Raw genomic sequence first — 19,193 nt, 5'->3', positions numbered from 1 at the left:
TTAGGTCCTTCACCAAATTATTCATTACAGGGATCATTTAAAAGCTATTGGTGCGAAGGTTGCTTCTGTGAATCTAGCACGTTGGGTAGTACTTTCCTTCCCCATGTAGCAAGTTAAGGAATGGTCCCAAAATCTGTACAGTGTTGAGCGTGGAATGACTTTTTTGCTGACTCCTTAAAATTAGTTCAAATGTATGCATAGCCTTCTCAGATGCTGAAGTGCGTATTGTGTATTCTTTTGCCTAATTAATGGATGGATTGTGTTGTTTCTAATTAGCTAAATTCAGCTATACTGTTAATGATGTAACTCAACTGGTTATGGTAACATTTTTTTCATTTGCATTAGTACAAAGTGTAATTCAGCAACAATTGATAAAATCTTTGAAATAGCTGGTGTGCAAGGGTCAAGCTTCCCGCCTTCATTCTGACCAGTGTTTTGGGGAGAAAAAAAAAAAGAAGAGCTTAGGTCAGAGCTGCCTTCATGGAAAAATTGCCTGAGAATGAGCATCTAAACCAGTGATATTTGTAATCAGTGCATGAAAGACAGGATGAGGGGGAATGGGCTAAAGTTGCACCAGGGGAGTTTTAGGCTGGATATTAGGAAGAACTTCTTTACTGAAAGGGTTGTTAGGCATTGGAATGGGCTGCCCAGGGAAGTGGTTGAGTCACCATCCCTGGAGGTCTTTAAGAGACGTTCAGATGTTGAGCTTAGTGATATGGTTTAGTGGAGGACTTGTTAGTGTCAGGTCAGAGGTTGGACTGGGTGATCTTGGAGGTCTCTTCCAACCTAGATGATTCTGTGATTCTGTAAATTCTGCAAAAGATCTTGCTTTTCTGTGTAGTGATACTTTGTTTTACCAAGCTGAACATGATGTAGCTTTGGGGCTCAAATCCTTTATTCCAAATCTTTCTATAAACTACTAAAATGTGTAAGTTAAATACTGTGAGCTCAAACCTGTCTTTTGAGAAGCAGCCAAGAAGCACTCCGTAGTGGTTGAAAAGGTGAGTTTTGCTATGAGGTGGTTTTAGATGCTGAAGGCCATCTACGTTATACTGAGGAACCATGGAGCTGTTCTTCCACTTTACACTTGTATCACCTCTAATTGAACTTCCAGTACCTTCTGATGAAGTGAGTAGAAAAGGGGGAAAGTTTAAGTATGAACACAGTGCAGTATTTATTTGAACTATGATGATTTTTTCCCCCACCTGGCTAGTTTTCCAGCTGGTTAAGTTGGGCAAAACTTCAAAGGTTGACTTTTTTAAATGCTGATTTCTGAAATAGTATCCAGTCATGAAACAGATTCCCATTTTGATGAAACAATTGCTTCACTTGCCAAAAAGTTTTTACCACAACCATTATCAAGAAGTTTTTATCATCTCAGAGTTGAGGCAAATCAGCTCTGTCTTTGTGTGACTGCTCGTCTTCACAACTGGTTTTTGAGTAATCCTTTTTCTGGCAAACAGCTGCTCCCCATTACTCTTTTAATTGACTGATCTTCCCTGTGGTCTTGAATGCTTTTTTCTTTCTTGCCCAGACAGTTGATTCCAGAGGGCATGTAGGGCATTGGAACATAAGTCCTCATTTGCAGCCCTTCTCTAAGTATGGCAGACTGAATTCAATTAAAGGTTATTTAGGGATTGTTTGCGTTAGACCTTACAAGGCCAGGCTTCAGTCTGTAAAGTGATGTCATTTTCAGCAGTCTGTCTGGAACACCAGAGAGTTCCCCAGATGGATGCGGTTTGTTTCCTGAGTTTGGATCTTGGCGATGCTTAAAGAATTGGTGAGGGTGAATGTGGTCTCGTGCCGTGCTAGAGGGCTCTCATGGTCATTGTAAACTGGCTATCTTCAGCTCTATGTTGGGAAGAATTGGCATGAAATCAGATCAGAATCAGTTTTTCCTCAATTAATAGTGTACTTTGAAGCTTTAGGGACATCTTTTTAACAAAGGAAACAAGACTTGGGTTGACAGGTAAGAGACATACCCATCAACTTGCACCACTCATGTTTTTTAAATTTACCCCAAACACAGGCAAAACCCACGTAGACTAGAAGACTTGCATTTTTTTTTTTTGACTATTGCACTGGTGCTTACGAATGAGCCAATGTAGGAAAGAGTTGTTTTGGTTAAGAGTTTACTCTGGAAGAATTCCTGGAACAGTTCTGCCTGAATTTGTTGCATATGATAGTGCAGTTCTGGGAATGAGTCTTTAAACATTTTTCTGATCTAGGAATAGACAGACTGCTGTTGCTCCTATTCCCTCTCAACTGGTAGGCTGACAAAGCTTTATCTGCTGCCACGGCCATGTGCCAGTAAACTCTCAGTGAGCTTTTCAGGAGGGAGAACAGCTGCGCTGCTGGCCCTGCTGACCCAGGCCCACATCAGCCTTGTCCCCAAGAGCAGGTTCTGTAAAGATAACCTCATTGGCACTTCCACACATCCATAGTTAAACTACGGAATTCAATGGGACTTCACATAAACATGCATCTAGTTTTTATCCTCCCAGCACTGGGGGACAGCACAGTCCAAATGAAATCCTGTTCCAAATGGAAAAAGCACTTGAAGGCATTTTTTAAAATAAAATCAGGTACAGGAAGCCTGTTCCCTATTCCTTGTGCCATCTTTCATCTGACTTTTTGTTTTCCACGTCCCTTATTTTTCTGAAGATTTCAGCATTGTACTTTTGCCTGGTCAAAGGAATAAAATCAAAGGGCTCAGAAAGCTTTCTAGCAATATAGATATCTGTAACTTGTCAGATATCTGTCTATAGATATCTGTTAACTTGAGGAGGAGGGAGTAGAAGTGAAAACCAGCAGAGAGAACGCCAAGGTCAGAGGAAGAGGAGGCGGCGCTCCATGGGGCACAGCCCTGAAAAGCAGGCTCTGCAGCCTGCAGAGCACCCACACCAAGCACAGGCGCCCCAGAAGAGACTGGTCTGCAGAGGAACCCATGCCAGAGCAGGTACAATGCCAGAGGACCACAGCCCATGGAGATGCAGTGTCAGAGCACAGGAGAAGAGCGAGGAGAAGCAGCGGAGAGGAACTGCCACCTGTGTGCCAGGAGCCCGCGCACTTTGTGGCGCCCGTTGCCTCACTGACAGGCCCGAATGCCACCTGCAGCACTAACAGGGATGCAGGAGAGAAGTCTGGAATTATGTTAGGCCTGGGAAAATGGGAGGAAAGGTGTTCCAAACTTTGCCATCTTGTTTCCCGATACACAAATCAGTAATTAAATTTTTAAGCTGATTCATGATAAATTATTTACACTGCCCAAGCTGAGTCTGTTTACCCGGCAACAGTACTCACCAAGTGATTTCCCTGTCTTTACTGGGATCCATGAATTTTCTAACTCCTTTTCCTCCTGTTTTCTCCCGTCCCACGTGGGCAGTGTGTCTGTGTGTGTCTGTGATCAGCTCCCACAGGCATCGAGGTGCTCCTGACACTAGTGCACCTGACGATCGGGGAGCTTGGTCAGGCCCGTGGAGCTGCACTTAGCAGGAAGCTGCAAGTTGGGGTCTGCTCGGGGAGGTAACGGCCTCAGGTAGGCTCTGTGTGGAGTTCAAGTATCTTTTGTTATCTCATTCTGATACCTGGTTTTGGCATGTCAATTCTGGGCTTTCACTACAGAGACTTTACTTTATGGAATGCATTTAAAGTATACTTCAAAGAATATAATTTTTACGATATAGCACAATTGCGATAAAACGAGTGATAGCTGATTTCAGTTTTGCTTTAGTTTCCCCATGCCTGCATGCTTTCTGTACACCAAAAGAAGAAATTCACTTGAAAAGACATCTTCAGTACTAGGCCTGTGCATTTCTTTCCCTTTCTAGTGAAAAACAGCAAATGAAGCAAAAATGGCCACATGTTAACAGGTCCTTCTCTGCTGCGTGGGCAAATGGGTGGTGGTTTGCTAGGGCAACAGGAAGGAAAACTCTCCTGGTCTCTCAAGGGTTGTGAATGGCTTAATTCCAGGGTGGGTCATCCTGAATGGCTGTAATGCCAGTGAGCTCAGAGCACTGCCAGCATCACTTTCTGTGGTGCTATTAATGATCGGTGTGCTCTGTAGGAAAATATTTGCTTCTCTATGGGGCCTACGCAAGATCCAAAGCACTTGAATGCAACCGTGAGGATTATTTGGATTATAAGGACTAGAACAAGGGTGTTCCCTTAGAAGTGTTTTAACTCTTAAGAATAGTTTCAGCTATACACTTTTACATATAATTTTATAATTAGATCCCACATGACTAATTTACCTAATTATTTTCTGTGTACAGTCACTGGACAAATGATTGCAGGAGTACATGCTGCTTTATAATTTGGTCTGTCTTATTTGCTTTATAATATTAAGCAATTTATTTGCAACTTCATTTTGAATTAGTATCACATTTGACAAATGCCTTAGCTAAGCACGACACAGGAGCTTAGGCAGCTATTGGATATTCTAAGGTGTCGGTAGTAGCTTGAAATACATCTCTGATATAGTGTGCTTCTGTAGAAAATAGTAACACTAACTACCATGTGCAAAAACTGCATCAAAATCATAGAAAAACTTAATTGTTTTACATCATGTTTAAAATCTAACATGAACAAGATGGCAGAGAGATGGCTTATTTAGGTGCCAGGCACCATGCTTGGGCCGTAACAACCCCTTGCAGTGGTGTAGGCTTGGCAAAGAGGGGCTGGAAAGTTACCTGGAAGAAAAGGGCCTGGGGTGCTGGCTGACAGCCAGGTAAACACGAGCCAGCGGTGTGCCCAGGTGGCCAAGAAGGCCAGTGGCATCTTGGCTGGTACCAGAAGCAGTGTGGCAGCGGGCTGAGGGAGGTGGCGTCCCTCTGGGCTCGGCACTGGTGAGGCTGCACCTCGAGTCCTGCATTCGGCTGTGGGCCCTGACTAGGGGAGGGCGCTGAGTTGCTGCAACGCATTCAGAGAGGACCTGCGAGGGAATTGTCACGTTCTCATTGGAGAAGAGGAGACTGAGGGGAGACATCATCACTCTACACCTGGAATAAGTTGCAGCAAGAAGGGTGTTGGTCTCTCTTCTTGGGTGACAAGTGATAGAACACTAGGAAACAGCAAGGGGAAGTTGAGATTTGATATCGGGAAGAATTTGTTAATGGAAAGGGTGGTTAGGCATTGGAACAGGCTGCCCAACAATGTGGTGGAGTTGTCATCCCCAGAGGTATTTAAGAGACGTGGATATTGTGCTTACAGCCATGGGTTAGTGGTGGACTTGGCTGTGGTAGGTTGATGGCTGGATTTCATTATCTTCAGGGTCTTTCCCAACCGAAATGATTCTATGGTTCAAGATTATTGGGTCTTTGATTCTTGCAGATGTTTTTAAGACTTTTCTTTGTACTACTTCAAGTTGGAACTACATACAACTCCAGCCAATCCAATTTCATTCCATTTTATGCCTTTATCTTATTAACACAACTTTCAATAATGTAGCATGTAAGAATTTCTTCGTTATTTACCTAAATGCAGTTAGTGCCATAAACCACACTGTAAATACTTCTAGAAAAACAAGTGCCCTTTTCCAGCCCCTCTGACCTGAAAAGGGGCTGCAAATGAGTAACAGAGAAGGTGGTGAGTACTGCCAGGAAAATCTCCTGAGATATAAATGTGGAATTCTCTTTATCCATGGAAAAAAAAGGATATCACCTGAGGAAAATGGGATATTCAGCTGCTACCAAATGTATGCTGAAGCCACTAGCTCAGTGTGGTTTTAGAGGTGACCTCTTTGGAAATCCAGTTTGCGCGCCTTATGGGGTAGGTGACTAGGACACAGAGCTACCCTTCACGTGCTGCTTTCTTCTCAGGAATAAGCTCTGAAGTTTCTCAGCACCTTGGAGAGTCACAGCCTTGGTTTTCACTTCTAAACCAGAAAGCTGGTCTTGTGTCTGTGGAATGCTGTCTGAAGCAGGAGGGGATCAAATTCTATTGCAGATTGGTCCCTCAAAAAATAAAAGTGACGTGCCAGATTTGAAAGGAAGAGCATGCAGCTATGATCACTGAGCTGTGAACTGAGAGGTGTGCCCTGTGCCAGTGGGCAGCCAGGACCCCAAAGGGCAATGTTTCTCTAGCCAGGTGGATACAGGAATGTGTCCCAAGAAGGCTCTTCACCCTTTCCCAGGTGAAAGAGCAGGAGAGTTGACCACCACAGCAGCACAGCAGATCAACGAGGTTTGGGTGGATTTGTTGGAAAGGAATTGCAGCCTGATGTGTTTACACTTGAATTGAATTACTCTGGTTTATTTTCGTCTGGCTGCGACAGGAATGTCTGTTTTTCCCACTTTCTGAGTTTGTGTATCCAAAGTTGAAGCTGGCTGATCAGCTGATTGTGATGGCTTCAGAGGGAGTTTTCCTGGAATAAGGACTTTTGGATGTGCATCTTAATCTGTTTGAAAATCCTTCTGCTTGTGTTCTCTTAATAAACACAGTGAAATGAAAAGTACTGGAAAAGCATTTTATTCCATCCTAGTTTTTTTGTTTAAAAAGGTTTGTTTAAATGATAACAGGAGCATTTGTGGCCCTTCTGCACTAAGTGAATTTTCAGTCTTTAATCAGTGAGTTTTCAGTAGTTTCACTGTAATTTAAATGTGCATTTTTCTGGTTTTATAATCAAGGTTTTATAATCAAGGAGGTATAGAGGAATTTATTTATCTCAAAAGGTGATCAGTGCTTTAACTTACAGAATTTCTAACAGTCACTGCTTTCAATAATAAAGAACATTTAGAGCTATGATTCCATAAGACTCTGAAAGGTGACAAGTTTTTTCAGTGGTATATTTACCAAAAAAAGGCAAAAAAAAAAGGCAAAAAATTGATTATCTTTGGGTTTAGACAACTGTCCAAAAACTTATATTCATCACACGAGTTCACTCATTTTATCATCACACTGAAATTTCCTTTCAATTAGTATTAGAAACTGCTTTGTTTTCTTCAGCTTCTTGGATTGGAGCTTAATTTAATGTGACTGCTCTTAGAAATTAATCGCAAATATAAATATTGCTTTTTAAGGCTTCATTATCTCAGCTAATTTTATTTTCTTACGTAATCTGCTGTCAAACGGATTTGCAACTTTGTTGCTTATGAAAGCTCAATTAACAGTTCTTTCACAGTTTTGTTCAATACTGCAACAGTGAGGCTTTGATCTTCATTGTTTTTATTATGCGTTAAGAATGTATTTTAACAATTACTTTTTCCCCTTCCCTCAGAAAAAGCTTGTGCAAGCTTCTTTAACTTGGGAGATTCAGCTATAGGGCTTTAAGACACTTATGTGTTTGCACATCTGTATTTATACATCTTTTAAGGGATAATTATTTATACTATGCCATATAAATACCTATACTCCTTCTGTTCTAAATGCCAATTCTAACAGAAAATCCACTGTTTTGCATAATCATGTACGTCTCATCGGTATTCCAGACTTAATTCAGCCTTCCGAGTTCACCTTGTTACCTGAATATTATGGTACTGGACTCCAGTGTAATACAGCTTTTTTCCTTTTTTTTAAATTAAGTTCTTTACACTGGATTTTACTATTTGCTGATGTGTGCACAGGGTGGATGAGACTCAAGAAATGCATCTTTCCATCCTAGATATCCATTCAAGCAAAAAGAACAGATCTGCAGCTTAAAAATATATTCACATATTAAATACTGCTTAACTCTTCAGCATGCTTTTCCTTATGCAGTCTCGCTGTAGCTGTTAATTTGTTTCACTTGTTAACCATGCTTCAGGCATACTTGACATCTACTGATTTTTTTCCTCTGCTCTTGTCCCTCTTTAAGAGTTCCTGACAAGGGGGCTGATGCAAACTGCAGTTCAGGCATCACTGTTGTTAGCCAAAAACTGTACTCATTAGCAAAAAACTGACAAGTTCCTCGCTGACCCTGGCATTCAATGAATGGTGCTGATCTGAAGTCTTCTAAGCAACTTCCAGGTGACATAAGGGACTGTCCACCACCCTGATCACCAGATCCAGTGTGCTGGAAAGAACAACGAAAGAACTTGATAACTATGCATGAAAAATAGGTAAATGATGTTAAATTGGCTTTTTGCTTTAATTGCTTTTAATCACACTATCTTTGGTGATCTTAGGTTGGAGTAAACTTCCTTTGCCAGAGAAAATCTTAATCTCAAAAGTCTGGAACCAGCTCCCTTACTTTCCTGGTATTTATCAAGCTGAAGAAAACAGTAATTCCAGGTGGATTCTAAATGGTGCGGTTCAATCTGAACTGCCTCTAATACGACTAGAGGACAGCGCTGAAAAGGCCTGGACCTCTAATTCATAGAACCGCAGAATGGTTTGGGTTAGAAGGGACCTTAAAGCCCACCCTGTCCCAACACCCCTGCCACGAGCAGGGATGCCTCCCACCAACCAAAGCTGCCCAAATCCGATCCAGCCTGGCCTTGGGCACTGCCACAGATGGGGCATCCACAGCTGCTCTGGGCAGCCTGGGCCAGCGCCTCACCGTCCTCATGGTAAAGGATTTCTTCCGAATGCCTAATCTAAATCTGCCTTCTTTTAGTTTAAAACCATTACCCCTTGTCCTATTGCTACACTACTGACGCTTTCTGAGAAGTGTCCTTGTCCATGAAAGTTCCGTTGTTCATTAATGACAAGCATGCAAAAATCTTTGCAATGTTAAGAAATACGTGGCTTAAAACTATGACTTTAGTGTATATATGCTCATGTGCCCAGACTTACCATCAAAAAAGAATATCCTATCCAAAGACTTCTCCAGTTCATGGGGCAGGGAGGAATTGACTGATCTTGGCTGTGAACTGCTACTGCTTGGGCTGGGGCCTCACATACAGCACATCTGCTTATGTAGGGTTGTATTTCTTCTTCAGAGAGTGGCGTCATTGGTAAAGGAGCAGCACTTGACAACCAGTAAGACTTATCATTTCGGCTGGCATAGTAACAAACTTGGTTGATATTACAGTAAGCGAAGGGCATAGTATTAAATACAGGAAGACAAGATCCTGCTAGACCTGAAAATAATAATAACAAAATTATTGCACTTCTTTCCAGGTAAGTTGAAAATAATCTTGTGGCCCATGTTGCTGCAGAACTACAGGCCTTGGCAAGAGTTATCTAATTCATGTATCTTAAACCTCCCAGGTTCCTTACAAAAATGGTTAGCTATATTGTAAGCATTTTTTTTAACCAATCAGTCCCTTAATTTGACCAATAATGTTTAGTGGTGTCACAATCCAGTATTTAAGCATGATGCAGCTTGTCACTACGGGAAACAGTTATCGTAACAAATATCCTAGCTGTGCCAATGCTGAAAAATAAATTAGGCAGGAGGTGGTGGCTGGTTTAAAAGATTATCTATTTACAAACTCATTAGAAGCAGTGAAAAACCACATGCCAACTCCAATAAATAGAATTTTTTTGTAAAGTATGACAAACCCTTGCTACCAGTGCATTAAGCTGAAATCTCAGCAGCTGTTCCTGCTGCATTCCAGAAAGGTTTCACAGACTCTGAGTGAAATAAATGGACTGAGGGACTTTAGAGCCACTCCTGCAAAATCCTCATCAGACAGACATCTGTGGGAATTGACAAGTGATTTGTGTGTACTTCAGAAGTGAAGTTCTTCTTCCAGAATTGAATTAAGAAAAGTTTCATAATGACCTATTTAATTAACAATAATAATAATTTCATATATGATCTGCCCTGAACTTTGGGCACGATGCATTATTTCTGCAATGCTCCCAAATCCTGAAGTGATCTTTAAGGACAAGTGACATAGAGAAGTCGATTTTGTTTATCACTGATAATATTCCATAGCAATAATAATATGGGATCTGGAGTAACCTGAATAAGGAAAATGCCTGCAACAACAATACACTGGTCACAGGGACCATGGACTTTTATTTGGCTCTTATTTTCACTATTGTTATAAGGCATTCCATTACCAAGTGTGGTTATCCTGGGGAATGCCAAACACATACTAGTGAAAATATTTCAGAATGACACTGCTGTACTAAAAATGTTTTTTCTTATTCTTTTGAAAACTTTTTTTGTCAAGCTAATTAGGTCATCGATCTTTCCTCCTAGTAGATTTCTCTACCTCTTGCATAACAAGATGACAATTTAGGAAATTACTTCTATGCAAACTGCAGCCAATGAGTTTTTCAGGCTGCAAGCCAGGCCACTTATTATAGATTGTTAACTGTAGTCAGAATTGTATACGTAGAAGAAATAATCCAAGACACCAGGAGGAGTTATCTTTGGGAGAAATTCTTTTTCCAAAAAAAGAAAAAAATTGGATTTTTACACTCAAAAGCACATCATTCTGCTGTATATGATGCAAAATTTTATTTGTAAAGCTTACTTCTGCCATCCAGCCATCTAACCTAAGCAGCTATTTTTTCCAAGATGCCTATACAGTAAAGGGGAGCAAGCTCCTCCGGGGAGTTATTTTGAAGTGCCAAATGAGATTCCTGATCTAAGAGAATCTCTCCAATGAGTTCAAAGACAGCCCCAAATGACTAGCCATGGTGTGTGAGGCAAACCAACGCTGACTTTGGAAATTAGTTTTGAGTCTTTAGCAAATAAGTGATTGATGATTACTTACTGTGCTACATTTGACTTGTCTTTAATTGTGTAGATCACACCACATTAGACCTTGACCAGAGGGCAATTACAATTATACTGCAATACATACCAAGATCTTGATTGTGAGCTTTTTCTTGTCCTTCCAGGTACAGCAGACTATAGCCCGTCCATAACTTTGGCATTCCCTGTGGACAGAGCGGTTCTCTGTCTGACTGACTGTGAAGGACAAGCAAGAATCCACTTGAAGATCTAACCTGGGGGCCTGGTGGTCCTGGGATACCAGTCTGGCCAGGTGGACCTTAGAGTACACAGGAGAAAAGGTAAAATAAATTTGCTTGTATGAACACGTAGATGGTGGGAACATTTATCTTTTACTGTATTTCAGCTTTCAACAAGGGGGTCCTGACTGAATCTAATACAACTTTGGAGGTTGTCATTGGCAATAAAGACACTGGTAGACTCATGTTATCTTTCTTATTGGAGAGAAATGAATTAAATTGCCACTGAATGCTTCACAGCTGGCTTTTCTGTTGTGCCTCTGTCCTGTGCTGCACGGATATTCACCCATTAAGAAATGATCTGAGGTGGGCAATGATTTCCCAGACTTACTCACAGGGATGACTTTGGACTGGATTTGAATCCCTGCAGTAACAGTCAATGCCTTTTTTCACATGTTAAATCAATAGATTATTAAATGGCAGCCACAGCTGCAATACAATTTTAATTACTTGGACAATTGCACCATTAGTCTTGACTCAGAATTGCATACCTGTTGATATATGGCATTTAAGTTGATGTGTGATTAATTGCTTTTCTGAATGATCATGGCTGCAGAGAGAAATTTTCTTTCAGGGGCATATTTGTGTCATGGTATCAGTCACAAATGTCACAATCAGTGCTTGAACTGAGAGGGGAAAGAAGTGTCATGATATCTTAGGCTAGAAGTGAATGCATCCAATTGAGAGAGCAGGGAGAACTTAGTCTATGCACCTTGCACATCTCCCCTCAGAAAAGTCCTGTGATTAGGTAGGTAGCTGTAGGAATAGCACTGACAGGAAATCAAACTCCTGCTGAGTTGCCACTCTTGCTGAGTTCTTTGAAGGCTTTCTGAATTGGAGCCACCACTACCCAAAAACATCAGTGAAGTTATTTTCAAAATGAAGAAGTTTCTGCTTATCCCATCCCAGGGTGGTAAACAGGAAAGAAAAAGCAACCATTCTTACCTTGTGGTCCAGTGTGTCCTTGTTCTCCTACATGCCCTTGGTCACCTGGTGGTCCAGGTGCCCCAGGTAAACCATCTTGACCTGGCAGGCCACAGGACCCTTCTTCACCTTTTCTTCCTAGATAAGTGTAAAATATGCACTTCATATGCCTGTATTTAATGCTTACATATTGTCTAAACACACACAGGCACGCAAAGGGCCTGTCAGCAGAACCGACACCACCAAGAAACAACACTCAAGGAACTGAGAGGAGCAGAACTGCCTTTTGCTGGAATTCTCTTCACAACTGACTCTCCTGGTGAATGCAGCAGTAGCTTGGAGGTGGGTGTTCAATAACAGCAACTGCTGATAAGGTTTTTTGTTCTCTCTATGGAATTTGTGTGATTTACAGCTGAAATCAAGCCATTTACAAACATTATAATGACAAGCCTCCTGCAGAACTGCAGTATCTGTACCACGTAATGTGCTACATCCTATGGCAGGCCTTCATCTTTTAGGACACAATTCAACTAAGTCTTTAAATGTACTGAACTTACTGTGAAGCACTGCATGTATTAAAGTATTTACAAAACAGAGAGGGACAGCTGATTTGGACTATATCCAGTGGGAAAGGATAAAGGCATTTTAGGTTCTTTATAGCCTCACCTTTTTATATTCCTTGCATATCCAAACATCCAAACATTTATATACATTAGCAGGTAATGCTAATGAAGTGTGGTCATGACAGTAATAAGTATCACATACAGGGTGCACAGACAGTGATGGTTCTGCTCACTGGCTACTTTAAACACAATCTAAATTACACTTGCCAGATACTGTTATACTTAGTATAGTCACCACAGCAAACTTCACCGAGTAAGAAATGTCTAAAACGATAGAAGGGTTTCACTGTCTGAACTGAAGACACTATGATGATACGCTACGCTGTTTTTCTGAAGATGACAACTCTTTTGGATTCATCACCCTCGTTTTCATCTATCAGAAGAATTTTTCAGTTGTCAGTATTTCATTACTTCTTTCTGAGATCCTTGGACAGTTTTCTTTTGCTACAATTTTTCATATTCTAACAGAGACATAGCAGCTTCTGCCTTCAGTATCTTTTTAGGACTTTCATAAAGCTATGCTAACCAATCTTTCAAATATAACCTGTCTGGGCCAAACTACCAGTTAATACTAAACCATGGAGAGCATTTGAAGCATTACTTTTCATTCGTTGGCAAAAGGAAAAACACCATCTGAAGAATTTCTTTTTCTGAACTGTGCATGATGCTTTTGCCCTCCCTGGCCTAGGAAAAGAGAATGCTGGCAGGCTCAGGTAGCCTGGTTTAGCCATATTGTCTATCACCCTCAGCATTAACCAGCACACTGTGTATTTCTGGGGACCATTAATTTAAAGGGAAGAGATGACAGGGTAAAAGCCAGAGAAGGAACAGACACCGACCCTTTGCAATTCCTTGTCTAAAGGCTGAAATAGACATCCAAGACTTCAAAAACAAGCTTACCTTGGGGCCCAGGGTGACCTATTGGCCCTGATAATCCTATAGAGCCATCATCTCCTCTTTGTCCCACTTCCCCGGGAGGTCCTGGAATTGTAGGGCATGAGTCATCTACTCTTCCTGGTTCACCAGGGTCACCTGTTGTATATAATAGGAAAGTAAATTAGATTAAAATAGTAACAACAACAACAACAACGGGTAATACCTCCCGTGTGAAAACTAAACATACATGTTAGTTGTTTCTGGTATTCAAGCGTATACTTTAATATTTTAAAACCTCGAGTTATTGAGTTTCACTGCTTTTAATTTTACTCTTGGTCTTTAAGAACAGCATTTAACAGCATGGCAAGCATGTGCTACCAAGCATATGCTAGCTGGCATGTTTCAAATATTTGGTGTACAGTTTCTGTCTTAATGTGCCCCAAATTGATTTGAGTTAAAGCATAAAGTCTACCCAACTTTAGCTCCAACACCTTAGCAGATGTGATTTACAGTACTTTGCTTCTGCTGTGGCTGTAAAACCTCAACAAGCAGGCCAAAGGAAAGGAGCTAACTCTTCTAACCTACAGTGCCCATTTAAAATGATAACGAAGAATTGCCACTCTTGTGTTGAAAGTTACCAGGAGCTATTGGCTATTTATATTTTTTGAGCAAAATCAGAATCATGTCAGTCAGATTAAGAGCTCAGTGTCTGTACTAACCCAGGGTAGGATTCAAGCTTTTATCAACTTTTTGGTTAGAAATTACCTGGTGTGACGACAACAACAGAAGTGATAAACTGAGATAAAGATATTCTGCATGTCTAATTGACATCTTAGCACAAGACTTCTTCTCAATGTAGCATTATTATGATATTGGTCTGCTTGGAAGCACTAGCTATTTATGTGAAAAATCTCTTAGCACTATGTCGTTGTGGCATTATCAACTATTCCTAACAGCCAAGCCAAGACCACCTTCTAATACGAGCATAATACATCTATACATAAGGAAGACCAGATGAACAATAATCAATAGTCATCAACTTACCAATGAAACCTGAAGGATGTGAAAAATGGACAGTAGATTGCAGCCATTGTGGTGTAAGAGGAAACAAGTTTCAGACATAGAAATTAGAGTAGAGAATCAAATGAGAACTAAAACCAATTATATGAGGTGATAAATATATAAACTACATATGTGAGTATATAAATACATAGTTCAGAAATCCTTACACAGCTCAAATGAGAAATCAATTTAGATTTTTTCCAAGTTTGCTTGAATTTTTTGTATGCAAGTAAACATTAGTAAGATTGTTTTATATACAAATATCATCATTACAACTGAATGATAATGAGCAACAAACTCGTAAGTACCTGTGGGACCTTTAGGACCAGGTTTCCCTTGAAAACCTTGGTCTCCTGGGTGTCCTACAGCACCAGGTGGACCCTGTGGGCCGTGGATTCCCATAGGACCTGGAAAGAAAACAATTATACAATTGTGCAGTTGCCTTCCAAGAAGGTGAACACATAAATAAGATGAAGTCTGACTGCTTGAGTAACAACAAAAAAAAAATGCTTGAGACAGCTAAACTCTGTCTTGCAAAAAGAAATGCACCTTTTTCACATCTCTTCTTAGTCTTGAACTGAATTAAAATTTGACTTTTCTTTTTGCTGAGATTAGACGGGATTTGTGTAGGTAAGGCTACTGTACGGTGTGGAGGAAGCAGCATTCAGATCCCTGTTTTCAAACTAAGGAATCTGTTGAAAGCTGCAAACTACTGATATGGGGCAGATGTGAGATACCTACTTCAAATACATCTGCAGCTTCCACAGTTCCTCAAGACCACTGTAGACAGGACAAGGTTTACTTTATCTAGAATAATCACATTATAGTTTTACTTCAGAATCTCAGGTTGGTCTGGTACTCTTCCAATATTTGTTGGAAGCAGTACATACAAACCTGGCTACTCTGACCTTCTGCAGCCCTGTTGTATCTGTAGGTAAAAGGACAGAGCTAAGAAATGTCTAGTATACCCTTTCCATCAGGCTACAGCAGACTGTCCAACAGCAATCCCCTGTGCATGAGGCTCAGTTGCACAAGGCTGGACCTAAGTGCATGTACTAGTTAAAAACATCTCTGATCATACCCTTTGGGCCTTCTCTTCCTTGGTTCCCTGGAGGACCTCTGGCTCCTTGCTGCCCTCGCTGCCCAGAAATACCTGGTGCCCCTTGAATACCAATGTCGCCTGGATCTCCTTGCACAAAGATGGTCTCTCCAGGAGGACCAGGCTTCCCAGGCTGACCTACAGTAAAAAATAATAATTAAAAAAAAGTTCTTAATGCACAAATAATAAACATCTAAAAATAGTCATGTTTCATTACTGTCTATCAGTTTTCTTCCACTGGGACATAGGACAACCCTTGCATGTTTTTGGACATATTAGCATTAGTCTTTCTCTAAGGCACTGTAAAGAAAGCATAATATGAATAGCTCCCAAAATGTGTAGATTCTGTGCAAACAAAAGGTGGCAAGCTGTTACCTGCACTGAGACACTGTTTCTCTGTTTATTATAGTGTTGCTTACCCTTCCAATCTCCACCCTTATTATCCAACAGGAAGTTTTTGGTCTGGGTAAGGAATGAGTCAGAAAAACTAAAAACGCTCCATTTGAGGACCAGCGTCTACAGAAAGAGGAAGTAAGGTCTATATAAATCCTTACAAAAGGGTTGCCAGTTTTAGCTTTCTCGGGGCTATATTTTGATTGGAAAGCTTTTTGTGGGTTTACAAACAACGGCAGTTTGTTTGTAAACGACAATGTGTTTTATGCTTTTTGCTATCAAGAAAGGTCAGTAATCTTTTTTCTGTTTGTTTCTGTGGAAATCAAAGACCTGCTGTAGCAACAGGACTTGTACAGAATTACCATAGAGGCCAGAAACGTGAATCTGGAGGTACATGAATTTATCCTTGTTCTGGTGATCTATCTATCCAGTGTTCACTTCTGTTTATTTACTGCAGGATTGATTGGTTTGTTTCCCATGTGCTTTTAAATGTTGTTCCACAGGCAGCAAACCTACCTGACTTCTAACAGCCTTAGGGATTTTTTACATGAACAAAATTGAATTTTTTCTTCTTACATACCTCTGATGCCATCTAAACCAGGTGGTCCCTGATCACCTGGAAGACCGGGAGGGGCACTACTGGGAGATCTTCCCATAGGTCCAGCAGGTCCAACAGGCCCTCTTATACCTAAGGGATCACATTAAAATAAACATAAACAAAAACAGTAAATTTGTTTTTCTTAAAGGTAAGTTACTAACCAAAAGAATGATGACATGATGTCATGGACGGAGGGTAATGTATGCTCTCACTTGCGTACTGAATGTACCAGTGATTGGGAAGACAATAAGTGAAAATATTTATCTTCTCAAAACTTTGTTTCTATTAAATCTACTTAGACTAAAGAATGCATCATTACACATGGACATATTGCCACAAATAAACTCTTGAGTTCTAGTAATCAAAGAAATGGTAAAAATGTAAGGCAATAGAGGTCTAGAAAATTATTCAACCTGAGGCTGGATAAGTAGTCACAGACTTCCTAAGAAAAGTGAGTTCAGTCATTTCCTAAAAACCTTAGTGAACAAGATGAACTTTATAGCCTTAAATGTATTTTTTTTGACGTGTAATCTGGATTTTTGCAAATTAAGATGTTAGTGTCCTTACGTGTGACAGGCAAGAAAAGTTATCGGTTACCATCCTCTGGGTAACGTTTCTGAATACTGGAAGGTGTTTAGCATGTGTTGCACTCTGCTGCCTTCTCTTTTCTAAAGAAAACAAATCTAGTTTCTTTAGGCTTGTTCCAACTCCACCCGTCCATTTACTCTCTAGTGAGTTCTCCCTAAATTGTCACAGCTGGACACACAGTATGCCATGGGAGGTCTTGACCATCCTATCTCAAGCAATGTTAGTACATCTTGGAATAAAACTTCTCTTTTTTTTCTCAACCACATCATTCAGTTCACAAACTAGTAGCTAACTGAATTGAGAAAACTGTGTTCATCTTAAAATAATTCACTTCACCAGAGTTCATCTCAGCTAGATTTTTTTCCCTGTTACATGACTCTGTAGCAAGGTTTGATAGAGTAAAAGTAAAGTTGTTTCTAACCACAGAATTGCTGCCCCTGGAATAGGCCTCTGGAAACTTTCTAGTCCAACTCCCTCCTCAGAGCAGGGTCAGTTAGAACAGCTTGCACAGACTGTGTCCAGCTGGGTTTTGAATATGTCTCACAATTTTTTCCTATTTCTGTGCAATTCCTACATCACCAAGGCTCTTGAATAATCTTAGCAGTCTTGTGATATAGTTCCATCTTGCATTTACATTGGAATAGTTGATTTACTGTATATCTGTGATTACCAGCTCTACTGTACTCTTTCTTTAGGTACTTTTTTCCCAAGAGGCAACTCCACCTAGCAGTTCCCTGAGTCTGTCCAAGTCATTTTCTATTCCCATTCTTTCCTCTCTGGTAACATAAATGTTTGCAATAGGAATGATTTCAGTGAGCAAATCTCCTGTGCATATATTCACGTTGATACTAACCTGGGGAAGAGCCTTTATGAACTTTACTTCAGTTCTGCAGAGCATCACCGAGGAGAAAACCCTTTCTTACCTGGGAATCCTGGGAATCCCCTTTCTCCAGGGGCGCCTGGAATAGAAACACCAGGCCATCCAGTTTCACCTCTGTCACCTTTCGGTCCAAGTTCTCCTGAGTATCCTGGGCGCCCTGTTTCACTTTGACCTTTATAGGAAAACAATTATGTACGTAATGTCTACAGTGAGTACAAATACAGATCTGCAGGATAGAAATACCAGCTGTAGGTGTTCCTCCTTGCAAGGGTTGCCTAGCACTGTTTTCTTTTGGATTTCCCTTGGAAGCTGGATAGAGTTCTGTTGAGTATCGCCCTTAGTCATCTCTTTTGAAGAAAGTAATCTCTGCTTTAGGGCTCTTCTTCAGGGTTTATTTTATATAGTGTCATTATTGCCTATAATTAGAAATGTAAACTGATTGTAGGGTCCTAAATTTACTTTTCTATCAGTATAAATTTGTAATCTCTTGATAGATGGTGAGCACTCTGTTTTTTAAATACTGCTTCAAAAGCACCTTTTGAAAGCTGCAAATAGATCAGCATGAGTGAAAAACTGGTTCCTCTGAAGTTTGCACTACAAATCTCATTGACTTTAATGGGGCTGGGATTTCATGTCTCCTTTCAAGTTGTTAGTTTACCTTATACATGTTAAAAAAAAAAAAAAACCTGCACTGAACATTTTCATTGTATAAATAGCTTTGAAAGGTTCCAACAAAACTATGTGAGTAATGGAAGTTTTAAAGTTTTCTTCACAAATAACTACAGGTTTGTCATTAGGCACACTTTAGATTCTGTTTGAAAGGTTAGTTTGAGCCTTAATGATCTCTTCTGGGCAAGGCAAATATCAAAGTAATATGCATTATTTATTGTGCATTTACTCATTCAAGAATGTATTTTCTGTTCCTCAAGGCAGTTTCCATTCTTTACCTGGAGCTCCTGCAGAACCTTTTTGACCTTTTAGTCCGTCCAAGCCATCCAGTCCAGGCAGTCCAGGAAGACCTAAGACATATTGCAGGCATGAATGAGTGCCAAAATAATTCTTTAAAGCTGCAATTAAAAATTACACCTTTTTTGTTGACAATGCACTGTGGATCAAGGCAGGACACTTGCTGAGTTTGATTCCTATTTGTAACTGAAGAGATCACATTGTACCTGGGTGCTGCCATCTTGAAAAGGAAAGTGTGGAAAACCTGAAAATAGCAACCATAATACAGTTTCGTTTCAAAGTAACCAGAAAGCATACGCTTTAAACCTTTAGGTATTTCTACATTGCAGCTAG

At 40.4% G+C, this 19,193-nt stretch overlaps 1 protein-coding gene across 1 annotated transcript in view; it reads right to left on the bottom strand.

Annotated features, from left to right (window-relative positions):
* Positions 1 to 7,726: 7,726 nt before the first annotated feature.
* Positions 7,727 to 19,193, bottom strand: part of COL4A4 (collagen type IV alpha 4 chain) — a 62,707-nt gene continuing 51,240 nt past the window's right edge. Inside the window, exons 37-47 of the mRNA XM_035544727.1 lie at positions 18,842 to 18,913; positions 17,938 to 18,066; positions 16,409 to 16,516; positions 15,418 to 15,573; positions 14,645 to 14,743; positions 14,319 to 14,327; positions 13,299 to 13,430; positions 11,797 to 11,913; positions 10,683 to 10,871; positions 8,713 to 8,999; positions 7,727 to 7,990 (exon numbers count right to left, since the gene is read on the bottom strand). Coding sequence (XP_035400620.1) covers positions 7,727 to 7,990; positions 8,713 to 8,999; positions 10,683 to 10,871; positions 11,797 to 11,913; positions 13,299 to 13,430; positions 14,319 to 14,327; positions 14,645 to 14,743; positions 15,418 to 15,573; positions 16,409 to 16,516; positions 17,938 to 18,066; positions 18,842 to 18,913 — 1,562 coding nt within the window. The remainder of the gene's footprint in view (positions 7,991 to 8,712; positions 9,000 to 10,682; positions 10,872 to 11,796; positions 11,914 to 13,298; positions 13,431 to 14,318; positions 14,328 to 14,644; positions 14,744 to 15,417; positions 15,574 to 16,408; positions 16,517 to 17,937; positions 18,067 to 18,841; positions 18,914 to 19,193) is intronic.

This window comes from Cygnus atratus, chromosome 9 (genome assembly GCF_013377495.2).
Source record: "Cygnus atratus isolate AKBS03 ecotype Queensland, Australia chromosome 9, CAtr_DNAZoo_HiC_assembly, whole genome shotgun sequence".
Lineage (NCBI taxonomy): Eukaryota > Metazoa > Chordata > Aves > Anseriformes > Anatidae > Cygnus > Cygnus atratus.
This window is presented reverse-complemented; position numbering and strand designations above follow the sequence as displayed.